The sequence below is a fragment of the Phacochoerus africanus genome, chromosome 4 (genome assembly GCF_016906955.1).
Source record: "Phacochoerus africanus isolate WHEZ1 chromosome 4, ROS_Pafr_v1, whole genome shotgun sequence".
Classification (NCBI taxonomy): domain Eukaryota; kingdom Metazoa; phylum Chordata; class Mammalia; order Artiodactyla; family Suidae; genus Phacochoerus; species Phacochoerus africanus.
Genome location: NC_062547.1, coordinates 129,793,553 through 129,809,278, shown reverse-complemented (window position 1 = coordinate 129,809,278; position 15,726 = coordinate 129,793,553). Strand labels below are relative to the sequence as shown.

Below are 15,726 nucleotides of genomic sequence, written 5' to 3'. Positions count from 1 at the left end.
TTTCTGTTCGTTTTAGACTATGTAACGCAATTATACCAGTCTGCTATGGTCTAGCTGCAGTAGAAGTTGCCAGAGTCCAGGTGTTAGAAAAACAAAAATTAGAGGTGCTTTCCAAGCGCCCCTGGAGCCTCTTGCGAGCCAAACAGCTTCTGACCAATTAACCTGGCCAAAGTCAAAAATCTAGATAGAAATGGAAGAAATGCTGTCAGCACTATATCCCTAATTCCAAAACATAATACTGCTTCCATATAATTATTTTAAAATATTTTAAGTCAGCATTTTAAAGGCTCTGTCGATTTTAAGAAAATTAAAGAAGTACTAACATGAGTCACCTATCAAAAAGGAAGTCCTATGGCCTAAGAGGCAGCATGACGAAACTGCTAAGACTCAACAACAAATACTATTAAGACATACAATAGGAAGAAAATCCAGACGGCTTTTTTTTTTTGGATGATTTTTCTAAGGCTAAAATTGAACCATCAAAGAAGATATCCTTAAAGGTATTATTTATCATTAAAATCCGATACCAATAATGGATGAAAGGATTCTCCCGAGTCAGAGATGTGGTTACCAAATGTCACAGCCTACATGTATGTAATCACAGGCAAGTCTCAGTCTCGTCATCTGCAAAATGTCTGTACCTAGCACAGTCAGGTGGACTAAGCAAGAGCCACCTCCTCGCAACCTCTACCCCCCTCAAAGGATAAGGAAATGCAAAACTGAAGGAGACAGAATAACTAGAATATTATTTATTAAATGGGAAAAAGTAGTCAAATGTCAACTTAGAGCCAAAACAGGCCTATTTTTGGAAAAGTACCTGCTAAATGGTACAATGGAAAAGAGACTGGTTTTTGTTTGTTTTTTGGCTTCTTAGGGCTGCACGTGTAGCATATAGAAGTTCCCAGGCTAGGGGTCAAATCGGAGCTACAGCTATAGGCCTATACTACAGCCAAAGCAACACCAGATCTGGGCCACATCTGTGACCTACATCACAGCTCACAGCAACACCAGATGCCCAACCCAATGAGCAAGGCCAAGGATTGAACCCACATCGTCATGGATACTAGTTGGATTCATTTCCACTGTGTCAAAACGGGAACTCCCGGAATAGAGATTGTTAAATTTTTCTCTTTTTTTTTTCTTTTTTTCTTTTTAAGACCGCATTTGTGGCATATGGTAGTTACCAGACTAGAGGATGAACTGGTGCTGCAGCTGCTGGCCTACACCACAGCCACAGCAACTCAGGATGCAAGCCACGGCTGCAACCTACGCCACGGCTTGAGGTAATGCCGGGTCCTTAACCCTCTGAGCAGAGCCAGAGATCAAACCCACATTCACATGGATACCAGTCGGGTCTTTAACCCGCTGAGCTACAACAGGAACTCCTGTTAAATTCTTAAAAGAAAATTAAGAGAGTAAGGTGTTAAAAAGAAAAACTGGGAGCTAGAAGAGAAACCCATTTATCAGCCTATAGTCTCTGGGCTAGTCATTAAATTCACACAACTCTGTGGTCAGACGGAGTGAACTCAAGGTCCTTGTCCTTCCAGCTCTACTGCTACAAGAAAACTTCCAACTTCTATCAGTACTAAATAGGTTTAAAATAACTTTTTCTTTTCTTTTCTTTTTTTGCTTTTTAGGGCTGCACCCAAGACATAGTGAGGTTCCCAGGCTAGAGGTCAAATTGGAGCTGCAGCTGCCAGCCTGCGTCAAAGCCGAAGCAACGCCAGATCCAAGCTGCATCTGCGATCTACACAGAAGTGCATGACAATGTCAGATCCTTCATACTCTGAGCAGGGCCAAGGATCAAACCCCCATCCTAAGGGATACCAGTCAGGTTCGTTATTGCTGAGCCACAACGGGAACTCTTAAAATAATTTTTAAATTTATGATGCGAACAATGAAGTACATACAGGATAGGCAATGTAAACGTTTATGTTCAATTAACTTGTTTTTACATCACCCTGTTTTAGTTAACTCATTGCCGCATTTGTTTTCTAAATTCCTACAATAGATGTTTTCAGTTTTATAATCAAAGATTTTACTAAAAACAAATAAAAAGAAAAAAGGAAAAGGTTTAATAAAGCATTTAAAAGTTTATTCTTATGTGGAATATTTAAAATAACAAAATTTCCTCCCTGAAGGAAAAGAGGAGCTGAAGGGACTTCCCAAGTAAATAAGGTGAGTAGTAGATTATTATTATTATTTTTTTTTTTTTGCTATTTCTTTGGGCCGCTCCCACGGCATATGGAGGTTCCCAGGCTAGGGGTCTAATCAGAGCTGTAGCTCCCGGCCTACGCCGGAGCCACAGCAACGCAGGATCCGACCGCGTCTGCAACCTACACCACAACTCACGGCAACGCCAGATCGTCAACCCACTGAGCGAGGGCAGGGACCGAACCCGCAACCTCATGGTTCCTAGTCGGATTCGTTAACCACTGCGCCACAATGGGAACTCCGAGTAGTAGATTATTAAAACATTCTGAATATTTGTGTGGTTGTGTAAGTACTTTGTGTGCACATCGACATCACCCTTAGACTAAAACAGATTTCGAGCAGTGTCCACACCTGCTTACGTTGCGCCAAGAGCACACCATCATGTAACACAGCCAGCGAGTCATGCAACAGCTGGGTGTATCCATGAATGAATTAAATCACTACATTCTTAGCGAATGTGCAAACTGATGCTACTTTCCCAAATACTACGTATTCTAAGCACTGAGAGAAGCTGTCTAGAAACACAAAGCATGTACCTCTCACGAAGAATTTCTGCAGGTTTTTCTTCATTACGGTTTCTAAATGTGATGAAAAGGAGTACGTTGGGAAGAGCACGGTGTGGCAATGAGGTTGCTGGATGGGTCAGAAAACCTGAGTCCTAGAGTAAGCCCAGTGAAGAAACCAGCGGGGTGCTCCCTCAAGGGCAACTCCGTTAGCCCTAGGTAATCTATCAGGTTAGGCACAGCAGTCTCTGCTCAGGAGATGCTTATGCAATGCAAAATGAAAAATTCTGGGAGCGCTGTGTAACCACAGTTCAAGGAAACGCTACCCTCTCTGAAAAGTGACTTCAGGCAGAGCAAAGCGGACGACTGTGGTGAAGGTGGCCTGCAAATGCAACTCCAATTCTCCTTGAGGGAAGGTGCTTACTCACCTCTTTCTGTAGATTAGAAAGCTGAGACGAGAGGCTCTCGATTCTCATACGACTTTCCATCAGTTCTTCCCTGGCACTGTTGACGGTTGAAGTATTCATCTCTGATGACAGTCTGGCATTCTCAAGCTAAAAAAGGAAACCAACCATGGTCAGTCTGACCTGGTGAATTAGAACAAGCAAATGAAGAAGTACGACTCCTCTCAAGGCATTTCATTTCAACCCTAAGCCCTGCCAGTAACGAGGTGAAGAAACAGGAAAAGCATCATGAAGTTTAGTGACATGGTATGAATTAGCCTGAAGTCTTTCTGCTTGTGTGGCCCAATTCCCAATATAGTAGTTTCAACAGTGCTGATAAACTTGGGTCTTTACCCAAAGTTTAATGCTTCAATATCTCATCCATTATGTCTCTATTCCGGCCACTACTGCTGACAAGGAGACTGGGCAGGAGCAATTTAACTGGAGTGATATCTGTAGGAAAACAAGCATCACATACCCCTAACCCACCAAATCTGATACAGAATATAATGCAATAAGCAGAAAGTACTAATTTAGAAATTACCCCAAACCAAACAGAAATACCTCCTTTCAGAAGCAAAAAACAGCTCCTCTGGTAAAAAATAAGAAACACCCTGTTCCTCAAATGCCTGTAACATTCTATTCTACATGTGTCTCAGGCATATTTTATGTATGTCTCTTCCCAGGCTCCCCGTGAGCCCCACCGTCTATGGGACCGACCAACCCTAACTTTAGCTCCACCACTGCCCAGCACAATGGCCAGCACTGAGTAACAGTGCTGAACAACTAAATGTAGGGAGAAGATCTCTCGCTCTCACCGGCCAATTACTACTTCATAAAAAGGATTAAAGGCAACATGAGGCCATGCAATGGAAATTATGTTCAACACATCTATGGCTCTAATTTTCAAAGTCTTCCACTAATAACTCTTTTTAACCAAATCGGGTAACATTTAAACATTGGGATAAAACCATTCACGACAAAAGCCTATATACTCAGTGATGTGATTAATTTTTGTGTGGTCTCCTAGTACAAGAGAGATGTTTCTACAGCATTTTTTTTAATGACCAATAGTGGCAGAGGAGAAATACGAGACTGTCCATTTGGCCTTTATCCAAAAAAGCAAAAAGTGGAGCGGTCACAACCTAAATGATAACATGGAAGTCAGAACTAAATGCAGTCCAACAAGATTAGTACTTGTTACTGAAAGGGAAGTCTTTTTGGCTGGCTGGAGTTTAATATGACTTGACATGAATGATCAGCCAGACAAAAAGACAAACATCTCGGATTAAACTGGAATAACCCTACTTTCTTTGAATAATTTCTGCTAACATTTACTTTATAAAAAACTGCTTTAAAAAAAAAATCCATCTTCTATATTTATAGAGACCAGGGGAATTCATTTAAGAAAACCAGAGCAGGGAACTACATCTAGTCCTCATGATGGAGCATGATAATGTGAGAAAAAAGAATCTGTACATATATGTGTAACTGGGTCAGGTCACCATGCTGTATAGTGGAAAACTGACAGAACACTGTAAACCAGCTATAATGGAAAAAAACAAAAATTATCATATAAAAAAAGTCAAAAATGAAAATAAAAAAAATTTAACAAAAGAAAAAAAAAAACAAGAAAACCACAACAAACCAAACATCAAGTAATGTTCTGGGGGAGACTGTGCACAACGGCTTAGAGCCGTCCCCAGAAGAGTCTGCTCACTTTGGCATGGTACGTCTGCTCCAGCTCTTCCTTGTACAGCTTGACTTGGGCATCATGTTGCTCTCTCATCTCATGAAGGGCTTGAGCCAGCTTGTACTCATACTCGATCTGACGCCCAGAATCCACTTCTACCAAGCGAGTTTCATGCTTCCTTCTGGTCTCATTTATCTCCTGGGGGAGGGTGGAAATGACGTAAAACCAAGTTACTCACCGTGGCTGCACTGGTACCAGTCTGAGTGACATGGGATCAGCTAAAGTTTTACACACCAGCCTCCTTGTGTCTGTCCTGGGGCAGGCAGGTGAATAGACACTTTTTTGCCTTCGTTTTCAAACAAGAAGACTTTTGAGATGGAACTAATCGCCCTAAGAATATTATGTTTCTTTTCAGTAGCACAGTGATTTACTTCTCTAAAGGCAAGGAGTGGCTGAAAGTACCGTGCACTCATGGATAACTAGGTACACTAAATAGCACATTAATATTTTTCTAAATTGTTACACTGAATTGTTACACTGATACTAACACCACTGAAAAAAATCCATGTGAAAAGTTAAACTTACCAGTCGGACTATTTCAAGTAGAAGATTTATACATAATAAAACTTGAACATACTAAGACGCAATAGGCAGAGCGAGCTAATTTACACGACTTACCCTAACAGCTGGTGGTGCTAAGATATCAGTTATCAATTGATGTGGAATCTTATTAATATTACTTTGCTATCTCAAGTATACCTGACAATTCCTATTAAAAAATAGAAAGTAAGAAACATCTTTCACTTTGTTTTAAGGAACTACCCAAAACCAGAATGACTAGGAACACAAGTCCTAGAATAAAATTTCCATTCCAGCTCTGAAAATGTAATAGAACTGTTCCTAGTGGCAATAATTAAAGAGGCCACAAGAGGGAGATATAAGGGCAACGTCTTGCCACTGCATCTTTTTTTTTGCATCATCCTATTGTATGCGATTTTTCTATGCATTTCCTCATCTTTCTCTCAACCAGAGGAAGATACACACCTGATAAGAGTGAGAAAACTAGGGTTCAAATTCCAGTCCTTCCCAGGGCTCACATTTATTTAATGAAGTCAATGATACTTAAATTGTGAAAATATGCAAATGAAAGGTTTATTAGTTTGACAAATACTGATCATCCACTAATGATTTCACCCTTTGCCTACTTCTCTTCCCCTCCCTTCCTGTTCTTCTCCTTCCTCTTTCTTGCCCCTTAACTGTTCATAATAAGGAACTTAGGTATATTTACTAAATACCCCCATGAGAAAAAAAAAAGAAATAAGGAATATTTTAAATTCATTCTCAAAAAAGGTAAAACTCAAAAATTCGAAGTTGCTACCTAAACATTCTAAAAATACTACATTACTTTTTTACTGATGCCATTTTTTATTTATTACTTTATGGAGAATCAAAAAAAAGTAAGCCAACTTAATGTGAAATTACCATAATTTATACATAAAACTGTAGGTAATAATTATATGACAGCATTTCCTATAGTTTACAAGGAGCTTCCAAACACAATATTCAACTTTGATACTACAGCTCCTTGAAGAAAAAAATAACAGGTACTGGCATTTCATTTTTAAATAAGAAACTGATCTGGGAGTTCCCATTGTGGTTCAGCGGTAACGAACCAACTAAGGACTTGGGTTCAGGTTCGATCCCAGGCCTCGGTTCAGTGGGTTAAGGATCTGGTGCTGCCGTGAGCTGTGGTGTAAGTTACAGATGCGGCTCAGCTCAGATCTGGCATTACTGTGGTTGTGGTGAGGCTGGCAGCTGCAGCTCCAATTCGTACACTAGCCTGGGAACTTCCAAATGCCTTGGGGTGCAGCCATTTAAAAAAAAAAAAAAAAAGGTAAGAAAACTGACTCAAGAACTGTCCAAAGACTGGCTGATTATCCAGTAAGTACACTTTGCCCTCATAAGATCTAGTTTAATAGTATATATTGACAAAAATGGTCAGACTTCTCCAATTAAAAAAAACTAACTTCTAGAATAAATTCCTTTTTTAAAATCACTGTTAGTTACTGTTTTCAAAAGTATATTACTTTTAGGAGTTCCCGTCGTGGCACAGTGGTTAACGACTAGGAACCATGAGGTTGTGGGTTCAATCCCTGGCCTTGCTCAGTGGGTTGAGGATCCGGCATTGCCATGAGCTGTGATGTAGGTTGCAGACTCGGCTCGGATCCCGCGTTGCTGTGACTCTGGTGTAGGCCAGTAGCTACAGCTCTGATTAGACCCCTAGCCTGGGAACCTCCATAGGCCGTGGGTGCGGCCCTAGAAAAGGCAAAAAGACAAAAAGACAAAAAAAAAAAGGATACTACTTTTAAAAACATTGAGTAACTGCATATTCTTCGACCTGTATGGATCCTGACCCTCTTCAATTTTGAGAACATATACATTCTCCTTTCTTTTTTATTTTTTGAAGTTGAACTATATGTTATAAAAACCCAATATTGTATAAGAGCATATAATAAATATTTGATAAAATGTCAACTTGAAAATATATTTAAACATTTAAAAATGTATCTTTAAAGGAAAACAAACAAACAAAAAGACTATCAATCTGGGAGTCTCAATTCATTCTCCTTTCTTTAATTACATTACAGCATGCATCTTTGTGGGCAACAGCTGCTACACTCACCCACCAAGGCTTGACCACATGTTAAGGCTTATATATACATATACAAATATAAATGCTGTGGGTAGCAGCCCCCAATGGCTGCTGCCTGCTGGTATTCACACTCTGCCTGATTCCCTGCTTCTGCAGTGTATCTTGGTTGGTTGTTGGGATGGAGACTGACGGTGTATCACTTTGGGATAGGTTACCAAAGGTGATGAGGCTTGTCTCGAGCCCTCTCTCATCACTCACTCTTGAGGGAAGCCACATCGTAAGCAACCACATGATAAGCATTCCTACAGCGAAGCCCATGCTGAACTGATACCTCCAGCCAACAGCCTGTGAATGAACCCTCAAGTGGTGCCTCCAGCCCAGGTTGAAAGTCTGACTATAAACGCCATGAGAGACCCTGAAACAACTATCTAGTGAAGCAGCTCTGATTCCTGACCTTCGGAAACTGTGAGAAAATAAGTCTACGGTCTTAAGTTATTAAATTTTGAAGTAATTTGTTAGACAGCAATGTATAACTCATGCAAATGCTTGAAGAGGTTAACAGTAATTAACAACTGTGGCCCAGCCTTTATAAGTTAAAGTAAAATAGCATCTGATTATTACAGCAGCCTGAATTCTTATATGCAACCTTTAAGCAACAGTGCCTTAAATAATTTGCCTATAAAATTCTTCCATGTTTCGCACACATAGTTTATAATAAAGCCTTCTGAGACCCATCCATTCCTTAAAAAAGTTAAAATTATACATAGTTACCTCCTCATACATGTTTTTACGAAACTCCAAGTCCTCAGTAAGACTCTGACAGCGATTCTCCAAATCCACTTTAAGTAAAGTTTCATCTGCTAACTGTTTTTTGGCAGCAGCTAAAGAGGCTTCCAACTAATAACATAAAGAAAAAGAATTAACGGAAATACTTCAGCAATCATTTAGCAATGAACTTAATAGATACCTATGGATTGAATCACATCAGGTATTACAGTTTCTATGTATCTGCCAATGTAGGAGAGTCCTTTATCCCAGAACCATGGGTTCCACTGCTGGTCCCACCCACAAAGCGCCACATCAAAACACCTCTCAAATTTGGTAAATGGCAAATGACCACTTTTCAAAACTCAAACCAACAATCTGAGCTACCACTTTCATTTTTTTCCTGTGTGCGGAGCACCATTATGACACCTTTTCTCTTCTTTCCTCACATTTTGGTACAATTATGAAATAGACTGTGAGAGCAAAAAACAGAATGAGCCTAAACACAACAGAGGAAGAAGAGCAGCAACAAGATCTTAATACAGACACAATGAGTAAGAGTAAAGATGCTTTGCATGTTAGCTCAAGACTACACTTGCAGGTACATCCCCCCAAAAAAAATAACTTAATAAATTTTTAAAAATAAAAAATATTTAAAAACTTTTCAATCAATCTGGACAGACCGGACAATTAACCTGCCAAATATGGCTCAAGAACAGGGTTTACCTTACCTGGGCAATCTGATCCTTCAGATCCTCCAAATCACTCTCTAAACTTTTTTTATCACCAAGTGCAGTAGCCAGAGCTGCATCTTTCGAATTGAGAGCGGCTTCATATTCGCGAAGCTTGATCTGGGCTCCGTTAAGATCAGATTCTTTCTTAGCATAACTGTAAGACATTTGAAAAAGTACAAGACATCAAATTTTACCCCTGACTTGAAGCCTTCTCCCTCCCTGCGTAGAGGGGAAACAAAAGAGAGACAGTTTAAATAAAGGCAGCCATAACCCACCAAAATTACAGGAGCAGTTCGGGAGCACTGTATCTGGAGCTGCTGATGGGTAGTAACTTTCTATTTCAATGATCTCCCTTCCCCGATTAAGAATGACTCTAGGTCTAAGAAGTCCATAGGCCCAAAGGACCAGAATCTTGTCCCTGAGGGAGAACACAAGTCCTCCTCATTCTATAAAGAGGCACCTACATGTTTCACTGAGAGAGGAAATTTCTTCTGTTTTTGAAGAAACGGAAATTTATTATTTTTAAATACAATGAATATTATAAAACAAGACACACAGGAGACATAAATCAAGATGAACGATGGGGGAGTTCCCTTGCAGTGCAGGGGGTTAAGGATCTGGCATTGTCACTGCAGCAGCATGGGTCGCTGCTCTGGCATGGGTTTGATCCCTGATTATAGAGAATTTTCACATGCTGTGGGTGTGGTCAAAATTTTTTTTAAAAAATGATGAGCGTAAATAAATGGAAAATTAAAGAGTTACTATAAAAAGTAATGTTATGACTTAATGATATACAAAAACTCCCTTGACATTACCTGAGAATTAACTGACCCTAAGCTTGTAAGAAGTTTCCATTTCCTATGTAAGAGGTGGTTTTTAAATTTCCTTAACTACAAATAGGGGGCCTCCCTAGTACTTTGAAGAAAACTGAATATTTTCAGTTTATACTATTAACTACTCAAAAAAGAAACTCAAACTAAGGTTTTACTTCTAAATATCCCTTTTTATTAAATGGAATTCTACATTATAAAATTAAGGTTCCTTAGGATATATTTTGTCAAATATATACTTTATACTTTAAAGATCATTTTTAATACAAATAATTCTATTATCATTAACTAGTGATACCAGAAAAGCATTAATAATCACAATTCTCAATATCTGTCCTTAATTAAAAGTGCTATTATAGAAGAGTATTTCTACTACTGATGTTTGAGAGTAGGCTAACAGAAATCTTCAGTTAATAAAAATTTTTAAAAGTATTTTAATATTATAATAAAATGAAGAAAAAAGCTATCCAAGGATAAGCAAATGTAGTTTAAAGGGAAGATTAAATAGTACTCATTTCATACTCATTTTTATGAAACAACTATATATACATACAAAATCTCAGCAGTCGCATCGTGAAAATTTTTTCAAGTCGTGTATTTTTAAAAACCACAAGATGGCAGCCTTTCACTGAAGACTTAGCTTAGTTTAGGAAGGGGTTTAAGAAAAAAAAAAAAAAAAAAAAACAAACCCATAGTCTTTAATTTGTAACATAAATGCCTAGTTCATACAAGTGCTGAGTGTAAAAGCTAGGAACTCCATAGAAAAGCAATGTTTGTGGAGGAGCTATTCTTTTATCCCACTGTATAAATGACCAGAGCTGTCAGGGATAAATTACATAGTTTTAAAACAAAATCATATTTTACAGAGTATCACACAATATTTACAAAAGCTACTGACTCAAAATGGCTTACTTAGCAGTTACAAAAATTCAACTGCACCCCTATCTAATATTTAAGTCTCAGATCTTAAAGTGGTGTTTCTCAATGTGGCACCTCAAGGCAGGAGAGTAAACCTATGCTTCTCAGAAACCAAAATGGCCCAAGAAAGATAATGAATTTTAAAACAAAATAAACAAAAACCCACCAATTTCACAGGCTACCGCATACTCTGTGTGTTTGATTTTATTGACATTACAGGTAATATGGCCTATGATTCCAAATTAAGATCGCTGTCACAAGTGAAAGATACTACACAACAGTCTTGCGTAGTATAGGAAATATAAGAAACCAAAAATGAGGGATAGTGCATCTAAATGACTAGAATACAGTAATGTCGTCAACAAAAAAATCAAGACCAGGTGAGACAAGGAGAGGATGACCAGGATTTGCTATTAACATGAAGAAGGTACCTTGAGCACCCAGTGGTACCAGCTGAAATTTGATGTCAAGTTCTGAGTCACTTACAGCACTGTTACTCTGTAAAAATATAAACTGTTGCATTATAAATTTCTTTCTTTAAGCTGTGACTTGCACATGACAGAATAAAATAGGCAGATGTAAATCAGAAGCTGGAAATGTGCTTAAAATTACACATAAGAGCTGACCTCTTCTATGCCCTGACTCAAGAGAAGAGAGCCAATTTCTACCTCTACACCTTACACATACTTATATTACACTTACCACGCTGATCCTATTCGTGGATGTACTTAGCTACCTCAAGGGACTGAGACCTCTTTGAGGGCAACGGTAATGACTCACTCATTAGTCCTACAACCTTCTTCACAGACAGCCTAGAGCAATGAATGCTTTGGTAATTGTTAAGAGAAACATCCTCACATGTTGCTTTTTTCATGCTACGGAAAGTATCATGTCTTTTCCTACAAGGCAAACAAAACCTGACATTTCTATAATCTCTAAAATTCACACTCCTAGATGTCCTCCCTATGACCCTGCCAATTTATGAAGCTAGATGGACCACAAAAAAAAAAAAGTTTAAGCTTACACTCAGGTCTCCATCTGCTAAGCAGTCACCAATTAGTTTTATATGCCATGAGCACAATAACAAGGACAAACAGGGGCCATGCAGCAAGTTAACATCTTGAACATCTATAAATCTTATCATAGTTGTCTTTTGTCTTTTTAGGGCCGCACCTGCCACATATGGAGGTTCCCAGTCTAGGGATCTAATCGGAGCTGTAGCTGCTGGCCTATCCCAGAGCCACAGCAACGCCAGATCCGAGCCATGTCTGCAACCAATACCACAGCTCATGCCAATGCTGGATCCTTAACCCAATAAGCGAGGCCAGGGATCGAACCTGCAACCTCATGGTTCCTAGTCAGAGTCATTTCCGCTGCGCCACGATGGGAACTCCAGTTTTCTAATTGTATTATTATTTTTAATTCATTAAAAATGATGCAGGAAGTCTTGAGCTAATTACCAGCATATGGTAAAAGTGCAGAAACCTGCAAAATGGACACCATAAAACATACACACATGATTTAGCTGCAGCCATCACCTAAGCACAGAATAACATCTTTAGACAGGAATCCAAACTTACCAAAAACTCGCTTAAGGGGATGGTTGGGATTTTTCTTTGACTGTATTTTCTTTTTTTATATATATAATTTTTTTATGACTCAAATGAATTTATCATATCTGTAGTTGTATAATGATCATCACAGTCCAGTTTCACATGACTTCCATCCCACAACCCAAGCACATCCCCCCACCCCCCAAACTGTCTCCTCCGGAGACCATTAGTTTTTCAATGACTTTGACTATATTTTCTAATCAGATTTGTTCAGTTACAGACCTGCCTATACTTACCTCCAGATAAGAAACAGTTGTCACGTTTTCATTTAAATTCAACATGCTATTAATCTAAAGCTACAAATACACACACTGCTAAATATGTCAAAAAACATACTCATTTACTGTAAATGTTTACAGAACTTTTTTTTGTCTTTTTGCCATTTCTTGGGCCGCTCCTGTGGCGTATGGAGGTTCCCAGGCTGTGTCTACAACCTGCACCACAGCTCACGGGAACGCCGGATCCTCAACCCACTGAGCAAGGCCAGGGATCGAACCCAAAACCTCATGGTTCCTAGTCAGACTTATTAACCACTGCGCCATGATGGGAACTCGGGAAGAACTACAACTTTAAAACGAAGAAAGTTTTATAAAAATATAGTTGACACTCTATTATAATTCAGAACTCCTTCCCTTAAACAAAATTAGCTTTCATTTCAAGCAAGCTTGAATTTCACTCATAGCAAGCAACCAGGTCTACTCAAAAGTCTGACCCTTAAAAAATAATCAACTGGAAAGGATACATTTACCTTCCTATTAACATTCGCTAGCAGTGAGTCACGACGAACAGACATAGCGTCAGTGATACAGAGCAGATGTACTTCCCCAACAGAACCTCATACCATTAATAACCCAGGACCTGTCCCCATCATCTCCTGAGGCCTGCAAGACAAACCTAAAAGCAACTCCTTACTTGCTACTTTCTGAACCACCCCTGACCACCTCCAAACATTAGCAAGACCACTGTTCTTTTGTTGTTGTTTTTGCCTTTTAGGGCCGCACTTGTGACGTGTGGAAATTCCTGGGCTGGGGGTCAAAGTGGAACTGTAGCTGCCGGCCTACACCACAGCCACAGCAATGCAGGATCCAAGCTGCATTTGCAACCTACACCACAGCTCACAACAATGCTGGATCCTTAATCCACCGATGAGCGAGGCCAGGGATCAAACTCGCATCCTTATGGATACTAGTCGGGTTCATTACGGCTGAGCCACGATGGAAAACTCCTGAACTTGACTTGTCTTAAGATCATCATTTCAACCCTGGCTTCTGTACTGAATTACTTGATTCTGGAACTCAGTGTCCGCTTGCTTGGGTCTGTGCACTACCCCTTCTGCTTTGAGGACTCAGGTTTCCCAATTCCCTCAGTATCTTTCATTTGTTTAGGTGTACCCCACAGCACACTAGTCCCACCAATAAGGAAGTGGAGACTGAAAACGCAATCATGGACTTCCCGTCGTGGTGCAGTGGAAACAAATCCAACTAAGAACAATGAGGTTGCAGGTTTGATCCCTGGCCTCACTCAGTGAGTTAAGGATCTGGCGTTGCTATGAGCTGTGGTCTAGGTCCCAGACGCAGCTCGGATCCTGAGTAGCTGTGGCGTAGGACGGCAGCTGTAGCTCTGATTTGACCTCTGGCCTGGGAACCTCCATATGCTGCAGGTGCAGCCCTAAAAAGCAAAATTAATCAATAAAAAATATAAATAAAAAAAATTTTTAAAAAACCGTAACACTGATAGACTTAAGAATATAGACTTTTAAGTTAAATCTCAGTAGGTTAAGGATCCGGCGTTGCTGTGAGCTGTGGTGTAGGTTGCAGACGAGACTCAGATCCCAAGTTGCCGTGGCTGTGGGATTTGACCCCTAGCCTGGGAACCTCCATATGTCGAGGGAGCAGCCTGAGAAAAGGCAAAAAGACCAAAAAAAAAAAAAGTTATACATTAAAAAAATAGAAACATTCATGTTTCTAAAGATAAAAAACAGAAATACAAGCACCTTGATTTTTTAAATCATTGCCTTCACATGTCACACAAAACAACAGATTATGAACATCAAAAAGGGCCCATTCTGAAGTTAGTTTTAAATTCCACTCATAGTGAAACAAGTCAGACAGAAAAAGACAAATATCATATGATATTATGTGGAATCTAAAGACACAAAATAATTTATTTACAAAACAAACAAACTCACAGATTTCAAAATCAATCTTTTGGTTACCGTAGGTAAAACCATTGAGGGAGGGAAGAACGGAAGGGTGGAAATAACATATACACACTTGTGTATAAAACAGATGATAATGAGAACCTACTACATAGCACAGAAATCTACTCCCTAGTTTGTAATAACCAATATGGGAAAAAGAATAGATAAATGTACGACTGATTAACTTTACTGTACCCCTAAAACTAATACAACATTGTAAATCAACTATACACCAATAAAATTAAATTAAAAAATAAGTAAATTCAGAGTTCCCGTCATGGTGCAGTGGTTAACGAATCCAACTAGGAACCACGAGGTTGCAGGTTCGGTCCCGGGCCTTGCTCAGTGGGTTAAGGATCTGGCGTTACCATGAGCTGTGGTGTAGGTGGCAGACTCGGCTTGGATCCCACGTTGCTGCGGCTCTGGTGTAGGCCGGTGGCTACAGTTCCGATTCGACTCCTAGCCTGGGAAACTCCATATGCCTCGGGAGCGGCCTAAGAAATGGCAAAAAGACCAATAAATAAATAAATAAATAAATAAATAAATTCCACTCATAATATTCCATAGAAAACTACGAGGCAGCTCTCTGGTTGCTTAAATAACTTCTTGGCAATTTTAAGACGCTATTATAGGAGTTCCCGTCATGGCGCAGTGGTTAACGAATCCGACTAGGAACCATGAGGTTGCGGGTTCGGTCCCTGGCCTGGCTCAGTGGGTGAAGGATCTGGCGTTGCCATGAGCTGTGGTGTAGGTCACAGACGCGGCTCAGATCCTGCGTTGTTCTGGCTCTGGCATAGGCTGGCAGCTACAGCTCCGATTAGACCCCTAGCCTGGGAAACTCCATATGCCGAGGGAGCGGCCCAAGAAATGGCAAAAAGAAAAAAAAAAAAAGAAGCTATTATAAATTGTCAAGTTCATCTCATATGAGAGTAGATACTCAACAAATACCGACTGAGAATTTTTCCTAATTGATAATCTTCTGGATGGAAATGAGACTACAAAGGAAGATGAAAGACCAATAAAAACAATTTCATGCCAGTGATTTCTCTGCCTGTGTTCAGTTACCTTTCTTAACTCAGCACGCAACATTAACATTTAATTTCAGGGAGTTCCCATCATGGCTCAGTGGAAAAAAATCTGACCAGCATCCATTAGGATGC

The 15,726-nt window shown here is 39.7% G+C and overlaps 1 protein-coding gene across 1 annotated transcript in view; it reads right to left on the bottom strand.

The window, feature by feature from the left end:
- Window positions 1–15,726, bottom strand: part of LMNB1 (lamin B1) — a 58,652-nt gene that overhangs the window by 20,699 nt on the left and 22,227 nt on the right. The window contains exons 2-5 of the mRNA XM_047778533.1: window positions 9,003–9,159; window positions 8,278–8,403; window positions 4,881–5,051; window positions 3,146–3,271 (exon numbers count right to left, since the gene is read on the bottom strand). Of these exons, the coding sequence (XP_047634489.1) occupies window positions 3,146–3,271; window positions 4,881–5,051; window positions 8,278–8,403; window positions 9,003–9,159 (580 nt within the window). The remainder of the gene's footprint in view (window positions 1–3,145; window positions 3,272–4,880; window positions 5,052–8,277; window positions 8,404–9,002; window positions 9,160–15,726) is intronic.